Source organism: Oncorhynchus clarkii, chromosome 9, assembly GCF_045791955.1.
Source record: "Oncorhynchus clarkii lewisi isolate Uvic-CL-2024 chromosome 9, UVic_Ocla_1.0, whole genome shotgun sequence".
NCBI classification, from domain to species: Eukaryota; Metazoa; Chordata; class Actinopteri; order Salmoniformes; family Salmonidae; genus Oncorhynchus; species Oncorhynchus clarkii.
The window spans coordinates 33,011,283-33,032,314 of NC_092155.1; the positions used below are offsets into that span (position 1 = coordinate 33,011,283).

Below are 21,032 nucleotides of genomic sequence, written 5' to 3' on the forward strand. Positions count from 1 at the left end.
GAATTTAAATTAGAATTTTTTTTTTAAATGTACTGGCTAAAATGTCTAAAAACATGTTTTCACTGTCATTATGGGGTATTGTGTTGAGATGGGTCAGAAATCGATTTCATCCATTTTGAATTCAGGCTGTAACATCAAAATGTGGAAAAAGTCAAGGGGTATTAATACTTTCTGAAGCCACGTTCACAGACAAGTGATAGAAACGTGTGTTAGGTAAAAGTTGAGGGAGTTACAATTTGTTTATTTACTGAGTGCCACTAGTGTGTGACACCCAGGTGATGGTAAAGTGACAATTCATGGCATTTGTGTGTTCACACAGGTCAGCTGATCCTATTTGGCAGCCTGATGAGATCTACCAGTCTATAAATCTAAACCAACCAACAAAATGGATGAAACACAACCCACCACTGAGTATGGACCTGCCGCTATGATACCAATTTGATACGCAAATATAATGTGGACCAATAACATGTTTTCCACAAATAAATGCAACTAATATCATTTCCTACCTTAGTGTAACTTTTGGCATTGGGTCGTTTTGGCATTGGCAAGTCGTTTTTCATAGTCAGGGCTGTAGCAGCTTGTTGCAAGTCTCATGCAGGCCACAAGGTGGTCATCAGTCATAGTAGATCTGTACTTGGACTTTATTATCTTCATGTGAGAAAATGCAGACTCACAGAGGTAGGTTGATAAGTTGAGAGCACATCTTCTAATGTTGAGATACTTCTCCTCTAGCAGTAGCTCCCAGAATTCTTCCTTCATCTCAGTGGTTGCCTTGGATTTCAGCTGAATTTCATTTTTAAGGGTGAGAATTTCAGTCTCTGCTATAGTTGTGTCCAACTGAAAAAGGGATCCCATTTTGGAGGCAATGACTTCCACTTTTATGTCTGTGCCAAATGGAAAGCACATCTAAGTGGCAATAGGCTCAAGTGAAGCAAACTCAAGGAAACTAATGTCAAACTCAGATAAGACGCTCTGGACTTGCTCCACGTAACGTGCACTGTCAAGCTGTGCTGTATCCTTGCCCTGGTGTTCAAGTTCTGAATGCATGTGTTGAAAGAAGTGCAGGTCCTTACGTTGCAGCTTTCTTGTGAGCAGCTGTAGTTTGCATTTAATCATGTTGATTACATGTTTGCCTTTTCCTTGCAGCGCTACATTAAATTCCTTAAGCATGTAAGTTAGGTCAGTGAAAAAAGCTAAATCCAAGAGCCACTGTATGTCCTCTAGCTGTGCATATTCTGCATGTTTGGAGACCTTGAGAAACTCCTTGATTTCAGGCAACGACTCACTGAATCTCCCTAATAATGTACATCGGCTCAGCTATGCTTCAGTCTCTTCTAAGTGAGCGCGAAATAGCCTCCGCTGTAGGCTTCTTGCTCAAATAGAACACACAATCTTCATCGCAACATCCATCAGCTCTTTCATGTTTAACATCTTCCTGCACAAAGCTTGCTGATGAATTACGAAATAATAATCTCGTTTGCACAATGTAACGAACCCACCACAGCGGGTGCCCCATTGGTAGTAATGGAGACAAGCTTACAAAAGGGCAGTTGGAATTTGTTAGCAAACTCCATAAAAGATGGAAAAATCTTCGCCCCTTGTATGTCCTTTCAGTGAAAAAATGGCGAGTTGTTCCTCCTTTGTACTCATGTCAAATACCATTCTGATGAAAATGCATAAGTGTGCCACATCTACCATATCTGTGGACTCGTCAAACTGGAGGGAATTTATTTTATTTTACCTTTATTTAACTAGGCAAGTCAGTTAAGAACAAATTCTTATTTTCAATGACAGCCTAGGAACAGTGGGTTAACTGCCTTGTTCTCAGGGGCAGAACCAGATTCACAGGATAAGATGCTATGGTTGCCGCCTTCCCTTTGGTCACAGGCCTTGTGAAAATTGACTGCTGCGCTGAAAGTTTATTTTTTTAGTTCTTGTACTTTTCATAATTCAGTCTATGCTGGACAATCTTTTGTGTGTGGTTTTAAAATGTTACTTTTCTTTGGGATATCGATGCCATTATGGTAGATGAGGCATACACATGAAAAAAAATTATCCTCCCATTCCTTTTTTTTTTTGTATCCTTCCCTTCACTCATTGCTATTGTCGACCGAACTTAACAAATCTGGCTACCAAGTTAGCTAGCTACCTGCCTGGCATCACCGTGAACTCAACTTTGAGTTGGCGGGCAGCATTTGACCGCACTAACTGGGCAGGGACTGGTCATATTTTATGTAAATCACGTGACTTCAGACATTGCTTTAATGGAAGACTGTTGAACATTAAAACAAAGAGATTATAGGCATTGGTTTGTGTGGATAAATTTGAGTAGAAGCATAATCTCAATAAACTGGCGTGCTCGACCAGTAGATCACGATCGACTGGTTGGGTACCCCTGCTATAGGACCTGGAGGCCTGCAACATCCTGTCTGTCCTCTTCTCTGATACCCACGTCCAGTGTCTGACCCTACTGCTGGGCCTCAGCCCTGCCCTCAGGCTGACATCACAATCACAGGGGATCACCACAGTAACCAGGAAGGACTACTTGTTCAGAGGGTCCAGTAGTAGCGAGGATGAACACAAATAGGACAGTCAGAGACGCATGTAGGAGTAGTTCGTTTTTGGGAACTTTATCTCTGTGATACTCATGTTATTTATGAGTATTTGAAAATATCTTGACTTACTGAAACACTTCAGTTTAAAAATATGACCTAATAAGCAGAAGAATGGAAGGTAAAATGTATATTTCAAGTTACATTTTATTGGTCGAATACACTTATTTAGCAGATGTTATTGCGGGTGTAGTGAAACAGATAAAAGTAATAGACTGTAGACTGTCTCCACAAATATGAAATCCCATTCGACAGACCATCACTTTTTAGCAAATTGGAGTGCTGCACCTGTGGATGGTCAATTGAAATGACAGTTGGGAAATCATAAAATGACCTGAAATACCAACTCAGATGAACACCTCACAGAAACAGCGCAAACTACCCCTCTGTCAGCCATACAAAATAAAACATTGCACAATCTATTTAGCCCCGTCTGGTACAGTGATTCATGAATCGAGACACGATTTGGAACAAACTTATTTTAAAAACACATAATTAAGAAAATGGGCCAAACATAATGTATTCATTTTTACAAAAAGGACATCATTCATTCAGATACATTATATCAAATCAACATTTCCAAATGGGCTAGTAAGCCAAAATTTGCTTCTCGAGTTACTCAATACACTTGTTAGAACGGAAGTTAAGTAACACACATTACAGACAGAAGATGGCAGCTTAGGCTGAGGATCCTTACAGTCAACATCGGACTTCGCAAAACAACATTTAGGCTTCAGTGTGAGTCGCCAGTATTGTAACAGCACCAGTTCAGTATTGGTCAAGTCTTTTACTCAGAGTAAGCGCTGATGGAAATAGTGTTCCGATTGCTCTCAGAACTTGACATTTCATCATCCCTTGAATGAATCACTTCAATAAACTCCACCCTCAGTTCAACAATGTTCCAAGAGGAAAGGGACAACGGACGGAAGACTTGTACCTACTACCTGGACCTCCGGTCCTTTTTGTTCTTGTCCAGGTTTTTGTCCATAGTCTTTTCGTTGTCCCCTCTGCACTTGGGACAGAACCACTTCCCCTTGGGCTTGTAGGTGAGCCCCACGCAGGAGAAGTGGAACCACTCGATGGGGCACGCGTCGTTATCGCAGCCGATCATCTCGCCGTATGACACCTGCTCGCACAGGCAGTAGGTGGGCTCGTTGGGGTCGATGGTGAACTCCACGGGCGAGGCGTCGCGCTCCTGCTTGGCCTTGCGCTTCTTCTTCTTGGCCGACTTGGACCTTTTCTCCCGCGGCTGCAGGGGCAGCTCATCCGCCGGGTCGTCCATCACCGCTCCATTCCCCGAGGCGTGGTTGGAGTCACGGCTCTCACTGTTGCGCTGGCGTCTCGGCCGGCGGGCCGAGGAACGCTCAGCAGGGGTGGACACCGCCGCCTCCTGGACAGAACTGGAGCGCCGCTCGGTGACGACCCGCTCACTGGTCTCGCTGGGCTCCTGGAGGCAGAGGGAGTCCATCTGGCGGGAGCGGTTCTCTACCAGCTCGGTCATCTGGGTAACCACATGGATCTTCTCGTCGCCGAGCTCCTGGCTACTGATGAGGGCCCGCTGCAGCTGAATCTGAAGCCTCTTACGCTGAGCCGCATCCTGCTCGCCCTGGTAACGCTCATAGACATCGTCAACCTCCTTCAGGACCTCTGCAAAGCACACAGAATGAGAAAATAGTTAGGATGGGTGTCTCCTGCATTTGTTTTAGTTACTGAGTAGAATAATCATGAGGGATTAAATAATATCTGACACTGTCAGTCAGGGCAGGGAAAATGTAAGTGCTCATTAAGGACCCTGGTAGGAACAGGGGAAAAATGCATGAGAAATTTGGTGAGCACAATTTTATGCATGTCTAAAATAGCTGCTGCAAACTCTGGGAGCACTGAAAATCACCTAATAGCAATCTGACAAATGAGTAATGAGCTGGAAAATGTGTGCCAGTGTCCTAGCTAGCTAGTGTTATTGTTACATATAGAGACAGATATGACACTATTGAGCAAAGACAGGTATACATTAGACCACAAGAGGAAGATGCACTCTAAGTGTATTTGTCATTTTGGTAAAAACAGGAAACCAAGAAATAACAGGTCAAAGCCATAAAATGCATAAATGTTTAGGGTAAAATGCATTGTCTATTGTATAGGACAGGAAACCAAAGCAAGGCCATGAGTGCATAGGACAGCTGGACATACCGAGGTCAGAGGGACACAAAGGAGGGGGGTCAGCCAAATGACCAACGGATAGACTATGGACATAGGACATATATTTTTAGGACAGGAAGAGAAGAGACACAGTCTACGAGTCCTAATAAGGACAGACATAGCAAAGAACACACCAAGCTAAACATAAGGGGCCCATAGCATAAGATGGGCATGTATTATTTTTGGGACATGAAGACGTCCTGCCACTATTATAACTTAACTGAAAGCAGATATGGGCGTTATTGGGCGTGAACAAGCAGGATGCACAGATTGGGATATAATGGTGGCAGATGGACTGAGGGAAGTAACTTAATTTGCATGTGGGATGGACTCATATGTTGTATGTGTATAAATACAGAGCCAGTGCTCTGGAAAAGTGTGTGTTCCGCAGACCATCTAGGCTTCTGATATGTTTGTATTAAACGCCTATATTGAATTCACAAGTTCTTGTAAGTGTTATATTTTGTAACGATTCTCCATGACAGAACTTGGCGAGCTTGCCAGGAGAGACAGGGACCACGGAGTGACGTTCCGGGCTGATGACGGTTTCTTTGGACAATCTTGCAAACAAAGGCGGCCGCCTAACTATAAAAAGGTAAGCATGTTCTTAAATAGTTAAAATGTTTGTGTAGATTGCTTCAGAGATCCTGTCTCAGCGAGAGTAGGCTTCTCTTTAAATTTCCTAAAAATCCAGTAAAAGCTAAAGAACTTTTGAATTCAATAAATTGCATGCATGTGTGAATTTGGGGTTGTTTTAAATGTAAATGTATGTGCGCATGTGTAGGGACTAAGTGAATAGGGGTTGTGAACCTTGCTGGAGTCAGGCATTTTAGCGGAGGGGGCTTGCACTCGTTCTGGTCGGACCGTTCGAACGGACCCATGTGTCTGGGTTGATTGGGGGAGTTGTTCCGTCTGATTTTGCTTGGCCGGGCTCGACTGTCTCAGGATCTGTTTTGGGATGTGCGTAAACACAGCCCAATCAACTTGAGCGGGCGACTTGTGTCGAGTGTGTGATTCAGACTGCCCCTCTCGTTGAGCCATTCATTTGGGGACCTTGTGTGGGCTGACTAGTGTGGCTGTTCGCACTCTCTGGCTGAGCTGCTTGGCCCAGTGTGGGGCTGCTGCTGCCTGATCATATGGTCAAAACAAATCAATAAGTAGTTTTAAAATTCCTGTAATACCGCTTCAATAAAGTTAGTAGTAGGACTGAATGGACAGGTTACTTATGAATAGAGCTCTGCATAAATAAGTAGTTAGAAAGTCCACGAATACCGCCCTTTAAAAGAGATTAGAAAAGGGGTCTGCTTGGGTGGTGTATTCACGGTTACCGCCTCTAGAAAAGAGAGAGGGACTGCTCAGGTGAATAGATAGGGAGCAGAAGAATTCTGACCCGATTTGGCTGGGTTCAACTGCAAAATAAACCCTATAGAAAGTTTCTGGCTTATGTTGAGGAAGTGAATTAAGTTTAGAAACTATAGATCGTTTTAGGTAAAACGAAGGGTGTGTGTGAACAAATAAAAATAAAGAAACTGAATGAATGGAAATAAAATGCATTAATGAGAATTCTCTGTGGTGAAAGGAAGAAGAACAGGTTGTGTGTGTCGTGCCAGAGGAGGTCCAGAGGGACGGCGGAGTCTTTCTGTGACAGGCAGGGTAATAAATTAAGGGGAGGCAGGGTAATAAATTAAGGGGAGGCACTCTTAACTATCGCTAGACAAAGGGAACGAAATCGATAAACATTGGGCAAAAGGTAAAAATAAGGATAGAACATTGACGTGATAATGTGTGAAACGACCATTGTAAAAAAAATAAATACAATAGGTGTTAAAAATAGGTATTAAAACAAGGCACGGATAGTATATAACGGATGCGAAGTAGGAAGAAAGATTTTAAAAATATACAGAAATTAAAATATACTACGTGGTTCAAATAAATCTAGGCGGACTAGAATAGTGTGACAAAACTGCATAAGAGACACCAAAACAGAAGTCTAGAACACATTAAAAATATCACGAGGTGTATAATACGATGGGAATGTTTAGGATTTTTTTTTATAGTGGCATAGGAAACAAAAGGACTGTTTCTCCCCAGCATACAGAGATAACGGAATTTAATAAAGCCATGGAGTCGCTGAAGGAAGCGCACGTGAATTCTACCAAATTCGGCTTGAATATGAACGAGCAAACTGGATAATGGAGGACAACATTACCCGGTAAACAGGATAAATAAAATAAACAATTTAGGGAGACAATTAGGAATTGGAACAATTACATAAAACCATAATAAGAAGCTCAATTTACCAGCATTCAGATGTCAACATTCTATCATCAGAAAATACATTACGATGGGGACAGATATGACTCTGCTCGCCCTTGCAGACGTGCGAGTGGTTAGCAGAGCTATAGAAAATATCTAATGTAGGTGTGGAGCTAACAAGTATGGGGAAAATGAGTGTAAGATGACACTGGAACTTAGTGCGGTAGCAGGAAATGCCGCTATACAAGAGTTTGCACTTTTTTCAAAAGAGAAACAACTAATGCTTCAACACCTGCATTGCTTGCTGTTTGGAGTTTTAGGCTGGGTTTCTGTACAGCACTTTGAGATATCAGCTGATGTACGAAGGGCTATATAAATAAATACATTTGATTTTAACTAATCGTTTTGAGGTTAGTAAGAATGGAATTTTCACCTGGCGGTGTATAGTCTCTGATCGATCAATGAGTGGTTCATAGAGATTAGTTATATGTGATGAAAGACGTATTAGATCACATTTTACCTGACTTCTAGTAAAGTCCCGATGGGATTTACTCATAGTCCCACGTGGTATCATTTTGCATTGAAACAATAGTTTGTGGTGATAAAATACGTGGATAATTTGTTATTAGCGTCAAAAGACGGAAAATAAACATATGAGAAATCACCACCTTGGTAAAATTAGTTGGAGGAAAAGCAAAATGTAACATATTGGTGTTTTCAATTTCTAAGGGTAAGAGACAGATAACCATCCAGGAAGAAACTATGCGTTTTGTGGCATGGCTAAAACTTATGAATGACCAAAAAGTAAAAGGGGATTTTAATTGTGTTAGACATTCAATACCGTTATTCTCTGAAACTGCTAAGACGCTTATAGAATAAAATCAATATATAAGTAATACTATTGGCTTGCTGATTAAAAGGTAACATTGTGAATGTTAACAAAATTTACATTTCTTTTCCAGAAAAAAGGGGTTTAATTTTCTCTGGTCAAAATGTAATTGGAGACTGCGGTACTGGGGAAAGCAGTTAAGAGATATTCGGCCACTTTAAAAGTCAAAGTATCTGGATAAGGCTATAAATGGAGTTCCAGATAAGTGTACAATCACTTTGAAATTCTATTATTTCCTTGGGAAAATGATGAGTTGTAATATTAAATTGACTAGACCACTTATTTTTTTATTTAACATGGGTTCATAGGAGAAATTATCAGTTCCCTGGGGTTATGGTCTTTGGGTAAATACAGAAATGTGCTTTGTTCATTCTGCATATAAAAGGGAAATATATGTTAACACAGGATGACAGATACTCCAAATGGTTCATTGGAGTGGGGGTCTCTGCGAGGGTTGTGTTGATAACTACATAACCTGTAACTCGTCAGAGATCGCCAGTAGAATAAGGGAGTTATCATGGAAGGTGACGTCAGAATGCTTTAATGCATGGGAGAGATTATCACCACAAGTGTGTGTGAAACTCAAACCTACCCTACTGGCTGAATAGTGAGGGACAACTGTGTCTGATGACCTGTGAACTGTATCTAAAATAGACATGCGGGAATGATATGTGCTGGGAGAAGAAAGACTAAAGGGGAATGAGTTACTGACCTTTTATTACCAGGCCACTCATGACAGAAAAACAGAGACAAAAGGGTGTATTGGAAAATAGATATTACTGGTACTAAAAGTTTAGTATAAATGTTAATTAGTAAAGGGATGATGTGTATTGAATAGATAAGGTCAAATTTGAGTTAAAGTAAGCACTAAGGACTTATCCTGAATATTGGGTTGGACAATTTATAAACAATGTTTAGTTATGATTTGGATATAGGACTGTTTAAATTTACTAAGCCTAGGGAAGCTCTGGAAACTAATCCTGAGACAGGGTGACAGAATTTACAGAATATTAAATTAAACGTTTTTGTTTCTTTTGTTTTATAATGTCATTGTAATGATAAATTGGAATGATATAAGTAATTTAATAAAAGGTATAGTCTGTTGTACGATAACACCCAAGGATGAAGAAGAAAGAGACCAACATAACATGGGCATAGAATGAAACGGATGGACGTTTTCCCCAGGTTTAATTACATTACAAATAGTGGTAATTTATTGCAAATATGCAGTTATTCTAATTTACTTTTCTATTTTTTCTTGTTTGGTCAATTTATTTTTGTTGAGGAAAATAAGTGTGTATATTGTTCCTGAGGAGAGACTGATATAAATTGACAAAAATGATTTGAGAATGTTTAAGTATGTATCAAAATAAGAGGTAAGAGGTTAAGGAAATAGCTTTCTCGATTTCATTGATGATCAGATACTTCAGATGTGACTGGTTGTGTTGAGCTCAACTTTTACAGCTGATAGTCTAAGTTTGGGACAGTCCTAAAGTTCTAACCTCTTGTTAACAATAGTATGTATAGAAATCAAAACGTCTCTGTGGCTGCAGCATGTGCACATTCAATGTCATGCTCTGATGTGGTATTGAAATATTCTGCTTGTCTCCAGTCACGTAAAACGACGTAGAATTGCATGAAATGCTTTTATAAAAAGGCAAATTCTTGGAACGCAAACAAGATAGTCATAATAAAAACACATGAATATCTTTTCACCCCTACCATTGTCCGCGGTGGTCAGCGACTGCAACCTTCTTTGCCAAGGCTGGTCTGTCCTAGGAGTGAGGATAAACGGTAGGCATGTTCTCTGCTATTTTTGTGTTATTATTTTGGGTATATGGGAGGGTCACTTGTCTTTTTTACAAGCGTTCTGGGAGGGTCGGGTAAAAATGTATTTTACTCTAGGGAAGGCCATCTATTTTTATTTCAGAAGTCCGATTTTCTCCAGGTATCCCTCATCACAAATAACACAGTCCCTAACTTAAAAATGACTCATAGGGAACGACAGTTGAACTAAGCTCATCAGAACCCAACAAATAAACTTGTTTTACTCCAATGTGTGTAAACAAAATAAAAATGTAAACAAATACTATAGCCTCAAAAACATGGTTAAAACTATAATTGTGATATCAGGGATGGTCAATCCATGCATCCATAGCGTCTATGAATTTGATAGTGATTACATTTCTCCAGCCCCATCCCTTAGCTTTTTAACAAACAAGGTGTGGGGAGATTTTTTATTTTTATTGTTTCTACTACTGATTTAACAATCCCTTGAAAACGGCACGTAGTTGTCAATGGTTTTAGTGGAGCTGGGGATCTCCTTGCCCCACAGCAGCCAAATCGATTGCTCGGCACCGTATTGTGACGTTTTATTGAACGACCGACTCACGCAATAAGGAATTCCCCTCGACCACACACAAATTGGGGAAAACCAACATTATTTGACATCGACTCCTGCTGTAAAAGAGACAACTTTTGTCGATGTTTAGTTATACAGAAATAACAAAACATGCCGAAAAGCTGCTGTGTTTGTTGTGCAATAGCAAAAATCCCGACCTACAATTCACAATGCTCCCACATAAGGAAACAGAGCCAGCGAGAAGAGTGCTGTGGCTTCAGACTATTCGGCATGGGAGAGTGGGAAATGTAGGGAATCCAAGGAGGCTACATGTAGCTATGTGTGTGGATCACATTTAAATCACAGGCAATACATGTAACTTGTTTGGTATAGTCCGTTTAACGCCACTCACTACTTGTCGCTGTATAATCCATGTGTTGTTGCTTGTCTTGGCTAGCTTAATGTTACGTCAGAAGCTAGCTAGCACTCACGTGAAAAGGGGGATGAGGGAAGCCCTAAAATATGTTTTTCTAAGTAGTGAGAACACTCAGGAGCAAGCAATGTTGAAAATAAATCTTAAAACATGTACTTAAATCTAGTTGTCATTGACTAAAACAAGCAGACAAGAAAATTAGGTTTGAAAAGGGTAACGTTTTTGCTGCTAGCCAATTGGGTAAACTAGGTTACCACAGGTTGTTCTAATACCCGATTCAAGAAGTGAAAAAACTTTCCGCCTGAACAGGCAATAACGTCTATCTGCACACTGCGGTTACTTACATGCCGCGCCCACTGCCATTGAGGCTGCCAGCGCTGTCTCTGGCCCACAATCCAGCACAGTGGGTGGTAGTAATGCACCAACATTGGATGCCAACTGCCGAAAAAAACACCAAAGAAGGATGCTGCTAGTTTGCGTGGGGACAACAGTAGTGTCCTCCACACCCACCTGCCGAGCACTGCTTTCCCACAGTTTTGTTAACATTACAACGAGGGAAGTAGCTAGCTATTGTTGCCAACCCAACCTTCGTGATGGCACTAGTGGGCAGGGATTACCATAGGCATAAAAGGTTTGCAGTGTGGTTAAGTTTTTAATCCGATTTTTAGAGCGAAATAATACAAATAGCCAGGTTTAGCCAGTCTGTGTTCTAGAAAGTGGCCCGATGCGAGATGGGTGATGCTTCAAGAAAAATCCCAGTCCGAGAAAAATTCCCAGTTGTCGTGAATGCACCGGTTTCGGAAATCGCCGAGTCCTAGTTGTTTTGAACGCGGCACAAATACTACCAAAATTCTCGTACATGGCACATTTTCATCACCAGCGTTATAGCGGATTGCGGATTTTTTTATTTCTGTTAACGTTACTGTTATACTACGAATTGTATATTTGCTAGTAGGCAACACTATCAACAATAAGTAAACATCCCTTGTAAAATAAACATAAAACGAATGCAGATAACAGGTTTACCAACTCGAAAGAAAGCCGTTAAACGCCACAACACCTCTCTTGTCAAAATGGCTGATCCTCTGTAGCTATATCAAGCCAAATCGGACCTGACACCGGGACATGTTGAGGATAACAAATTGAAGGCATACATCGTACTCGAAAGACTAAACTATCTATATTTCAGCACACAAAACACTTGCTTTCAATGCTAGCTAGTATGTGGAACATTAACGTTAGCTAAAGTGGATCGGGAATTTGTCAATCCAGCACACCCTGTTTTGTAATTTTATCGTCAAACTCGCAAATATAAGCACTAAAACAACGAGAGGAAAAACAATACCTTGATACTTTGAGTCAATTTCTCGCAGCAGAGAGACGTTTCTTTGTATATCCAAAGGCATGGACTCAACACATTCCAAATAATCCTCCACATAGCTGACCAGTTGTGACTTTTCCACGTTTGGATAGTGATGACCTAACATTGTTCCACCGATGCATTGAGACAATCAAGAAAACTTGTAAATAGATTTGAGATAATGCATTTAGTATGGTTTCTAATGGTTTTCTTGCGCCAGTATTGTTGCATACTATACTCACTGGTCAGTTCACTTCAAACAGAACTGCACACAGTGCGCATGAGCACGGTGTATTCCTTTTATGGCAATGCACAGCGTTTTCGCATTTTACTTGACAGGGGGATTGGCCGTTTTTATTTCCAGCGTTTGGATTGGCTATGAATAAAATAAAGGCCACCTTTTATTTTTATGAACTTTTCCCGGGAAAGTAAACCATTAAGTACTACTATTTTGGTCGACCGGTAAAATAGTTGTTCACTCCAGATGTGCCAAGTGTCAAGTCTGGAGGAAACCTGGCACCATCCCTACGGTAAAGCATGGTGGTGGCATCATCATGCTGTGGAGATGTTTTTCAGTGGCAGGGACTGGGAGACTAGACAGGATTGAGGAAAAGATGAATGGAGCAAAGTACAGAGGGATCCTTGATGAAAACCTGCTCCTGAGCGCTCAGCACCTCAGACTGGGGTGGTTCACCTTCCAACAGGACAACAACCCTAAGCACACAGCCAAGACAATGCAGGAATGGCTTCGGGACAAGTCTCTGAATGTCCTTGAGTGGAGCAGCCAGAGCCCGGACTTGAACCTGATCGAACATCTCTGGAGAGACCTGAAAATAGCTGTGCAGCGATGCTCCCCATCCAACCTGACAGCTTGAGAGGATCTGCAGAGAAGAATGGGAGAAACTCCCCAAATAAAGGTGTGCCAAGCTTGTAGCGTCATACCCAAGAATATTTGAGGCTGTAATCGCCAAAGGTGCTTCAACAAAGTACAAAATACATCTTTCAAAACAAGATATTCAATGTCTGGCAGGAAACCCCAAAAGCAATCATATTAAAATAAAATTGTATTGATCACATGCGCCAAATACAACAGGTGTAGTAGACTTTACCGTGAAATGCTTAGTTATGAGCCCATTACCAACAGTGCAGATTTAAAAAGTAAGACAAATATTTGCTAAATAAAAAAGGAAATAGTAAAACAATAAAAACAATAACGAGACTATATACAATGAGTACCAGTACCGAGTCAATGTGCAGGGGTACGAGGTAATTGAGGTAATACAGTATGATCATGTGGGTAGGGGTAAAAGTGACTAAGCAATCGGGATATATAATAAACATAGTGGCAGCAGTGTATGTGAATGTGTGTGGCGTCAATATGCATGTGTGTGTGTGAGCGTATGTAGTGTGTCATTGTAGTATGCGTGAGTGTGTGGGTAGAGTCTATTGAGTGTGCATAGAGCCAGTGCAAGGGAGTCCGTGCAAAACAATTAAGATAAATATCAAATCGGGTCAATATAAATTGTCCGGGTAGCCATTTGGTTAACTGTTCAGCAGTCTTATGGCTTGGGGGTAGAAGCTGTTCAGGTGCCTTTTGTTCACAGACTTGGCACTCCGGTACCTCTTGCAGTGCGGTAGCAGAGAAAACACTCTATGACTTGGGTGGATAGAGTCTTTGAAAATTTCTAGGGCAGGGCTCTTCAACCCTGTTCCTGGAGAGCTACTGTCCTGTAGAATTTCACTCCAACCCTAATCGAGCGCACCTGATTCTATCAGTTAACTGGTTGACAAGCTGAATCAGGTTAGTTACAGTTGGAGTGACAGCTACAGGGGTAGCTTTCCAGGAACAAGGTTGGAGACCCATGTTCTAGGGCCTGCTCCCGCTTTTCCCTCCCCCTGGCGCTTGAGGACTCCAGGGAGCCCTGCATCACGCACACCTGCCTTCCCTTGTCACGCGCATCAGTGAAATTGGACTCACCTGAAGTCATTCATCACATGATTATTTCCTCCCCTATATTTGTCAACTCCCTTGCTCTGTTCCCCGTTGCTGCATTAATTGTTTTTTGTCTTTGTATTAGTTTGCTGACACTGTTCCTGTCTCGTTCCATGTCCGTTATATACACTGCTCAAAAAAATAAAGGGAACACTAAAATAACACATCCTAGATCTGAATGAATGAAATATTCTTATTAAATACTTTTTTATTTACATAGTTGAATGTGCTGAACAACAAAATCACACAAAAATTATCAATGTAAATCAAATTTATCAACCCATGGAGGTCTGGATTTGGAGTCACACTCAAAATTAAAGTGGAAAACCACATTACAGGCTGATCCAACTTTGATGTAATGTCCTTAAAACAAGTCAAAATGAGGCTCAGTAGTGTGTGTGTGGCCTCCACGTGCCTATATGACCTCCCTACAACGCCTGGGCATGCTCCTGATGAGGTGGCGGATGGTCTCCTGAGGGATCTCCTCCCAGACCTGGACTATAGCATCCGCCAACTCCTGGACAGTCTGTGATGCAACGTGGCGTTTGTGGATGGAGCGAGACATGATGTCCCAGATGTGCTCAATTGGATTCAGGTCTGGGGAACGGGCGGACCAGTCCATAGCATCAAAGCCTTCCTCTTGCAGGAACTGCTGACACACTCCAGCCACATGAGGTCTAGCATTGTCTTGCATTAGGAGGAACCCAGGGCCAAACGCACCAGCATATGGTCTCACAAGGGGTCTGAGGATCTCATCTCGGTACCTAATGGCAGTCAGACTACCTCTGGCGAGCACATGGAGGGTTGTGCGGCCCCCAAAGAAATGCCACCTCACACCATGACTGACCCACCGCCAAACTGGTCATGCTGGAGGATGTTGCAGGCAGCAGAACGTTCTCCACGGCGTCTCCAGACTCTGTCATGTCTGTCACATGTGCTCAGTGTGAACCTGCTTTCATCTGTGAAGAGCACAGGGCGCCAGTGGCGAATTTGCCAATCTTGGTGTTCTCTGGCAAATGCCAAAAGTCCTGCACGGTGTTGGGCTGTAAGCACAACCCCCACCTGTGGACGTCGGGCCCTCATACCACCCTCATGGAGTCTGTTTCTGACCGTTTGAGCAGACACATGCACATTTGTGGCCTGCTGGATGTCATTTTGCAGGGCTCTGGCTGTGCTCCTCCTGCTCCTCCTTTCACAAAGGCAGAGGTAGCGGTCCTGCTGCTGGGTTGTTGCCCTCCTACGGCCTCCTCCACGTCTCCTGGTAGCGCCTCCATGCTCTGGACACTACTCTGACAGACACAGCAAACCTTCTTGCCACAGCTCACATTGATGTGCCATCCTGGATGAGCTGCACTACCTGAGCCACTTGTGTGGGTTGTAGACTCCGTCTCATGCTACCACTAGAGTGAAAGCACCGCCAGCATTCAAAAGTGACCAAAACATCAGCCAGGAAGCATAGGAACTGAGAAGTGATCTGTGGTCACCACGTGCAGAACCACTCCTTTATTGAGGGTGTCTTGCTAATTGCCTATAATTTTCACCTGTTGTCTATTCCATTTGCACAACAGCATGTGAAATTTATTGCAATCAGTGTTGTTCCTAAGTGGACAGTTTGATTTCACAGAAGTGTGATTGACTTGGAGTTGCATTGCGTTGTTTAAGTGTTCACTTCATTTTTTTTAGCAATGCATTAAATGTTTTACTCCCCGTGCCTGCTTCGTCTCTCCAGCGTCAACTCATGTGACAGCAGCCAACATTCAAAGCATCGTGGAGTACTGGCGTTCCGGTTGGTATGTTGACATTGGCTCTGGGTCGCCGCCGATGGAACCACGGGTGCCTAGCCAGCTCGTCGGGCTTCCACGCCCTAGCTGGCTCGAGAGGTTTCCTTGCCCCGGGTGGCTCGGATGCCGCCCATCCCACGTCGGGCTTCAGCCAGATCGTCAGTTCTTGTTCGCCTGGCCGGTCCAGGAGTTTTTTTGTCTTTTGTTTTGTTGGTGACGTTGGGGTGGATTCCGCCGCCGATGGAACCGGGGGTGCCTAGACAGCCTGTCGTGCTTCCACGCCCTGGCTGGCTCGAGAGGTTTCCTTGCCTCGGTTGGCTCGGGGGCTTCCCATTCCACATCACGCTCCACCGGATCATCGGGCTCCCTCTCTACAGCGGGATCGCCAGGTGCTTTGCCTCAGCTGGATCGTCAGGCTCCCATGCTTCAGCCGGCTCGCCAGGCTCTCACGCTCCTGCCGGTTCGTCGGGCTTCCACACCCCGACTGGCTTGCCCAGCGCCCATGTCTCGGCCAGTTCGCCCAGATGGGACGCCAGGTGGCGCCCCAAGAGGGGGAGGTCCTGTCATGTCTGCTCCATGTCTGCTCTGAGCACACACCCCTGAGGGGCCCTGTGTTTAATGTCAGTGTGGCAGATGTGTTGTTGCCTATCCTCACCACCTGGGGTGGCCCGTCAGGAAGTCCAGGTTCCAGTTACAGAGGGAGATGTTCCGTCCCAGGGTCCTTAGCTTAGTGATGAGCTTGGAAGGCACAATGGTGTTGGTCCCTCCCCCTGGTGCTTAAGGGTGCCAGGTTGCCCTGCATCACGCACACATGCCTTCCCTTGTCACGCGCATCAGAGATATTGGACTCACCTGGACTCATTCATCACCTGTTTATTTCCTTCCCTATATTTGCCAGTTCCCTTGCTCTGTGCCCAGCTGCTGCATTGTTTTTTTGTCTTTGTATTAGTTTGCTGACGCTGTTCCTGTCTCGTTCCATGTCCGTTATATATGAAATGTTTTACTCCCCGTGCCTGCTTCGTCTCTCCAGCGTCAACTCATGTGACAGGGCCTTCCTCTGACATCACCTGGAATAGAGGTCCTGGATGGCAGGGAGTTCAAACCCAGTGATGTACTGGCCATGCGCACTACCCTCTGTAGCACCTTGCGGTCAAATGCAGAGCAGTTGCCATACCAAGGATGATGCAGCAATTCAAGATGCTCTCAATGGTTAAACTGAATAACTTTTTCAGGATTTGTGGGTCCATGGCAAATATTCTCAGCATCCTGGGGGGAAGAGGTGTTGTCGTGCCCTCTTCACGACTGTGTTTGGAACAGGATAGGTCCTTAGTGCCGCTCTACTACAGACCCGTCAATGTGAAGGGGGCGTGTTCAGCCCTCTGTTTCCTGTAGTCCATGATAAGTTCCTTTGTCTTGCTCACATTGAGAGAGAGGTTATTGTCCTGGCACCACACTGCCAGGTCTCTGACCTCCTCCCTATAGGTTGTCTTTAATCAGTTCTACCACGTCATGCCATCGGCAAACTTAATGATGATGTTGGAGTTGTGCGCGTCCACGTAATCGTGAGTGATGAGGAAGTACAAGAGGTGACTGAGCACACACCCCTGAGGGGCCCCGTGTTTAATGTCAGTGTGGCAGATGTGTTGTTGCCTATCCTCACCACCTGGGGTGGCCCGTCAGGAAGTCCAGGTTCCAGTTACAGAGGGAGATGTTCCGTCCCAGGGTCCCTAGCTTAGTGATGAGCTTGGAAGGCACAATGGTGTTGAACGCTGATGTAGTCAATGAACAGCACTCTCACGTAGGTGTTCCTTTTGTACAGGTGGGAAAGTGCAGTGTGGAGTGCAATTGAGATTTTGTCATTTGTGGATCTGTTGGGGCGGCATGTGAATTGGAGTGGATCTAGGGTTTCTGGGATGATGGTGTTGATGTGAGCCATGACCAGCCTTTTAAAGTATTTCATGGCTACAGATATGATTGCTACAGGAAAGTAGTCATTTAGACAGGTTGCATTGGTGTTCTTAGGCACAGGGACTATGGTGGTTTGCTTGAACCATACGTGCACTACCATTCAAAAGTTTGGGGTCACTTAGAAATGTCCTTGTTTTTGAAAGAAAAGCATATTTTTTGTCCATTAAAATAACATAAAATTGATCAGAAATACAGTGTAGACGTTGTTAATGTTGTAAATGACTATTGTAGCTGGAAACGGCTGATTTTTAAAGGAATATCTACATAGTCGTATAGAGGCCCATTATCAGCAACCATCACTCCTGTGTTCCAATGGAAAGTTGTGTTAGCTAATCCAAGTTTATAATTTTAAAAGGCAAATTGATCATTAGAAAACCCATTTGCAATTATATTAGCACAGCTGAAAACTGTTGTCCTGATTAAAGAAGCAACAAAACTGGCCTTCTTTAGACTAGTTGAGTATCTGGAGAGTCAGCATTTGTTGGTTCGATTACAGGCTCAAAATGGCCAGAAACAAAGGACTGTTTCTGAAACGTGTCAGTCTATTCTTATTCTGAGAAATGGCTATTCCATGTGAGAAATTGCCAAGAAACTGAAGATATCGTACAACGCTGTGTACTACTCCCTTCACAGAACAGAGCAAACTGGCTCCAACCATAATAGAAAGAGGAGTGGGAGGCCCCGGTGCACAACTGAGCAAGAGGACAAGTACATTAGAGTGTCTAGTTTGATAAACAGACGCCTCACAAGTCCTCAACTGAAAGCTTCATTAAATAGTACCCGCAAAACACCAGTCTCAACGTCAACAGTGAAGAGGCAACTCCAGTCTGAGATATGGCTTTATACTTTGCAACTCTGCCTAGAAGGCCAGCATCCCGGAGTCGCATCTTCACTGTTGATGTTGAGACTGGTGTTTTGCGGTTACTATTTCATGAAGCTGCCAGTTGAGGACTTGTGAGGCGTCTGATTATCAGAGCGTACTGTAAGTTAAGAAAGAGTAGGTTGTTCAGTTAGATAGTTATGATAACAATAATGATACTAGTAAATCATAATAATAATACCACGCCCCCTCTAGGAATATATTTCAGGATGTAGAAGACACCAAGAAGTCACAGCATGTCACATCAGCATCCAGCTTTGCAGGAGTTTGATGTATGAATTGTGTATGTAGTGTAAAAATGGTAGGAAATAGGTCCCAAAAAGTGTCAAGAATAATAGACAAGAAAAAGTAAGAGCAATAACAATAGTGTGCTTTGCATGCTGCAAGCACAGAAATAGTAATAGCTTTTCAAATGTTATAACAGAAAAAATATAATATACTGAATAGCCAGCATCTTACCTTCAAAACAAACTCCTCCCAGTTGTTTGAGAAACCTTGCTTTGTAGGCCCTGTGGTGTGAACAAGGTACAATTTTCAATAAAGGAATGACAATCAAATGGTACAGTTCAGTGGAATAATTTAAATTAATATCTAACCTGAACATCATCCACACCAAAAGTCCTCCAAGGTCCAGGGGACAAGATCCGAGCAATGTTTCTGTGAACACAGTGTAAGTAAAGAAAGTACAATTCAACAGCTTTTTATACTCCAGCGTGCATAACAGGTTTGAACACAGTTGGAACTGAATTAGCCCAAGTATTTTTCACAACATGTATGGGTGTTGCTGGACTAGAAAATGTATTTTTTGACTGCAAACACACCATTTCTCACATCAATGCACTCACATGCAAAAAATCTTTCAAAGCAATGGTTCGATTACAGGCTCAAAATGGCCAGAAACAAAGGACTGTTATGCTTTCTTCGGAAATGTGTTTTGAAGTTTTTCTTATTTAACTTCAGTTTGCAATATAGACAAGTTGTAATGTATTTTCTTGACTTGCCATGTATGTTGGAACCAGGTGATTTCATTATTGTATATACTATGTGTAGGCTGTGTAGACTCGCTATGTGTAACTAAGGGAATGGCATCAACGATACACATTTAGAGTCAACCAAACACAACAAGGCATACATTGAAGAAACACAGAAAATCAACAATCAAATCGATTGCATAAACTGTACATTTAAACCTAGGCTTACAGCTCAAGTAGACAAATTTGTCCAAATAAGATTCCCTCATTGTGAGCAATTAGCTAGCTCACGTGCAAATGGGTGCTAATTAACGCTATGCTAACATCTGTGCGGTAGTTGGTCATATAAAAATATACCACTGCACTGGAATAACATGAATATTACAAAGTACATTATGCATAATGACAGTCTCACTTACTTCCATGGTTTATATTTTTATCCATGTAGGTTCGATTAAGATTTGTTGACGTTGATACCTTTGACGACTACCTCAACTTGGGTGACCTTGAAGGAGACGGGAAAGGTTCGGGTTAAACGCATTTGACTCCACCCACATTGAGCCCAGCCCCTATGTTTGATTCCGCCCACATTGAGCCCGGACTGCACGCTGCAGTCAAGGGCTTCTCACAGGTCCTGATACAGGCTGCTCTCGTTGCTATCTCTGTCACACTGGCTGCTGCAAGGTGGTCTACTGTTGCTGCCAGAATGGTCCGTGTCAACAGAAATATAACATAAAGAATAGACACTAGCATTCATGGAAAATAAACATTTGGTTGGAGTTTAAACAACAGACTCGACAAGGTCGAAGTTTTAGTTTAGACTGCAGGCCCACAAATACTAGACCTATGGTGTGTCTGAGCTGACTGGCCTATATTCTAATAGTTTAAAATCAACTATTTGACCAGATACCAGGATGGCAACAACAACTGCCTGAGTTACACCAGGAACGCACAATCCCTCCAGCAGTGCTCAGCAATAGGCTGAGAGAGGCTGGACTTAGGGCTTGTAGGCCTGTTGTAAGGCATGTCCTCACCAGACATCACTGGCAACAACGTCGCTATGGGCACAAACCCACCGTCGCTGGATAGTACTTAATGCAGCTGGTGGCCACACCAGATACTGACTGTGACTTTTGATTTTGACCCCCCAGGGACACATTATTCAATTTTTGTTAGTCACATGTCTGTGGAACTTGCTTAATTTATGTCTCAGTTGTTGAATCTTGTTATGTTCATACAAATATTTACACATGTTAAGTTTTCTAAAAATAAACACAGTTGACTGTGAGAGGAAGTTTCTTTTTTAGCTGAGTTTATATTAACTAATCAACCAGAAGAAACATGTA

At 42.9% G+C, this 21,032-nt stretch overlaps 1 protein-coding gene across 3 annotated transcripts; it reads right to left on the minus strand.

Annotated features, from left to right (window-relative positions):
- Positions 1-2,746: 2,746 nt before the first annotated feature.
- On the minus strand, positions 2,747-20,187 carry LOC139416209 (inhibitor of growth protein 2-like). 3 transcript variants are annotated; one of them, XM_071164610.1, is made up of 4 exons: positions 20,106-20,187; positions 19,312-19,372; positions 19,175-19,224; positions 2,773-4,262 (listed from the first exon to the last, which is right to left on the minus strand). In XM_071164610.1, exons 1-4 carry the CDS (start codon positions 20,128-20,130, stop codon positions 3,556-3,558), a joined length of 843 nt encoding a protein of 280 aa, XP_071020711.1. In that variant the 5' UTR covers positions 20,131-20,187; the 3' UTR covers positions 2,773-3,555. The 3 variants fall into 3 exon arrangements, with proteins under 3 accessions (XP_071020712.1, XP_071020711.1, XP_071020713.1); XM_071164611.1 differs by lacking the exons at positions 19,175-19,224; positions 19,312-19,372; positions 20,106-20,187 and adding an exon at positions 12,079-12,360 and having other exon boundaries at positions 2,747-4,262; XM_071164612.1 differs by lacking the exons at positions 19,175-19,224; positions 19,312-19,372; positions 20,106-20,187 and adding an exon at positions 10,713-10,843.
- Positions 20,188-21,032: the final 845 nt, after the last annotated feature.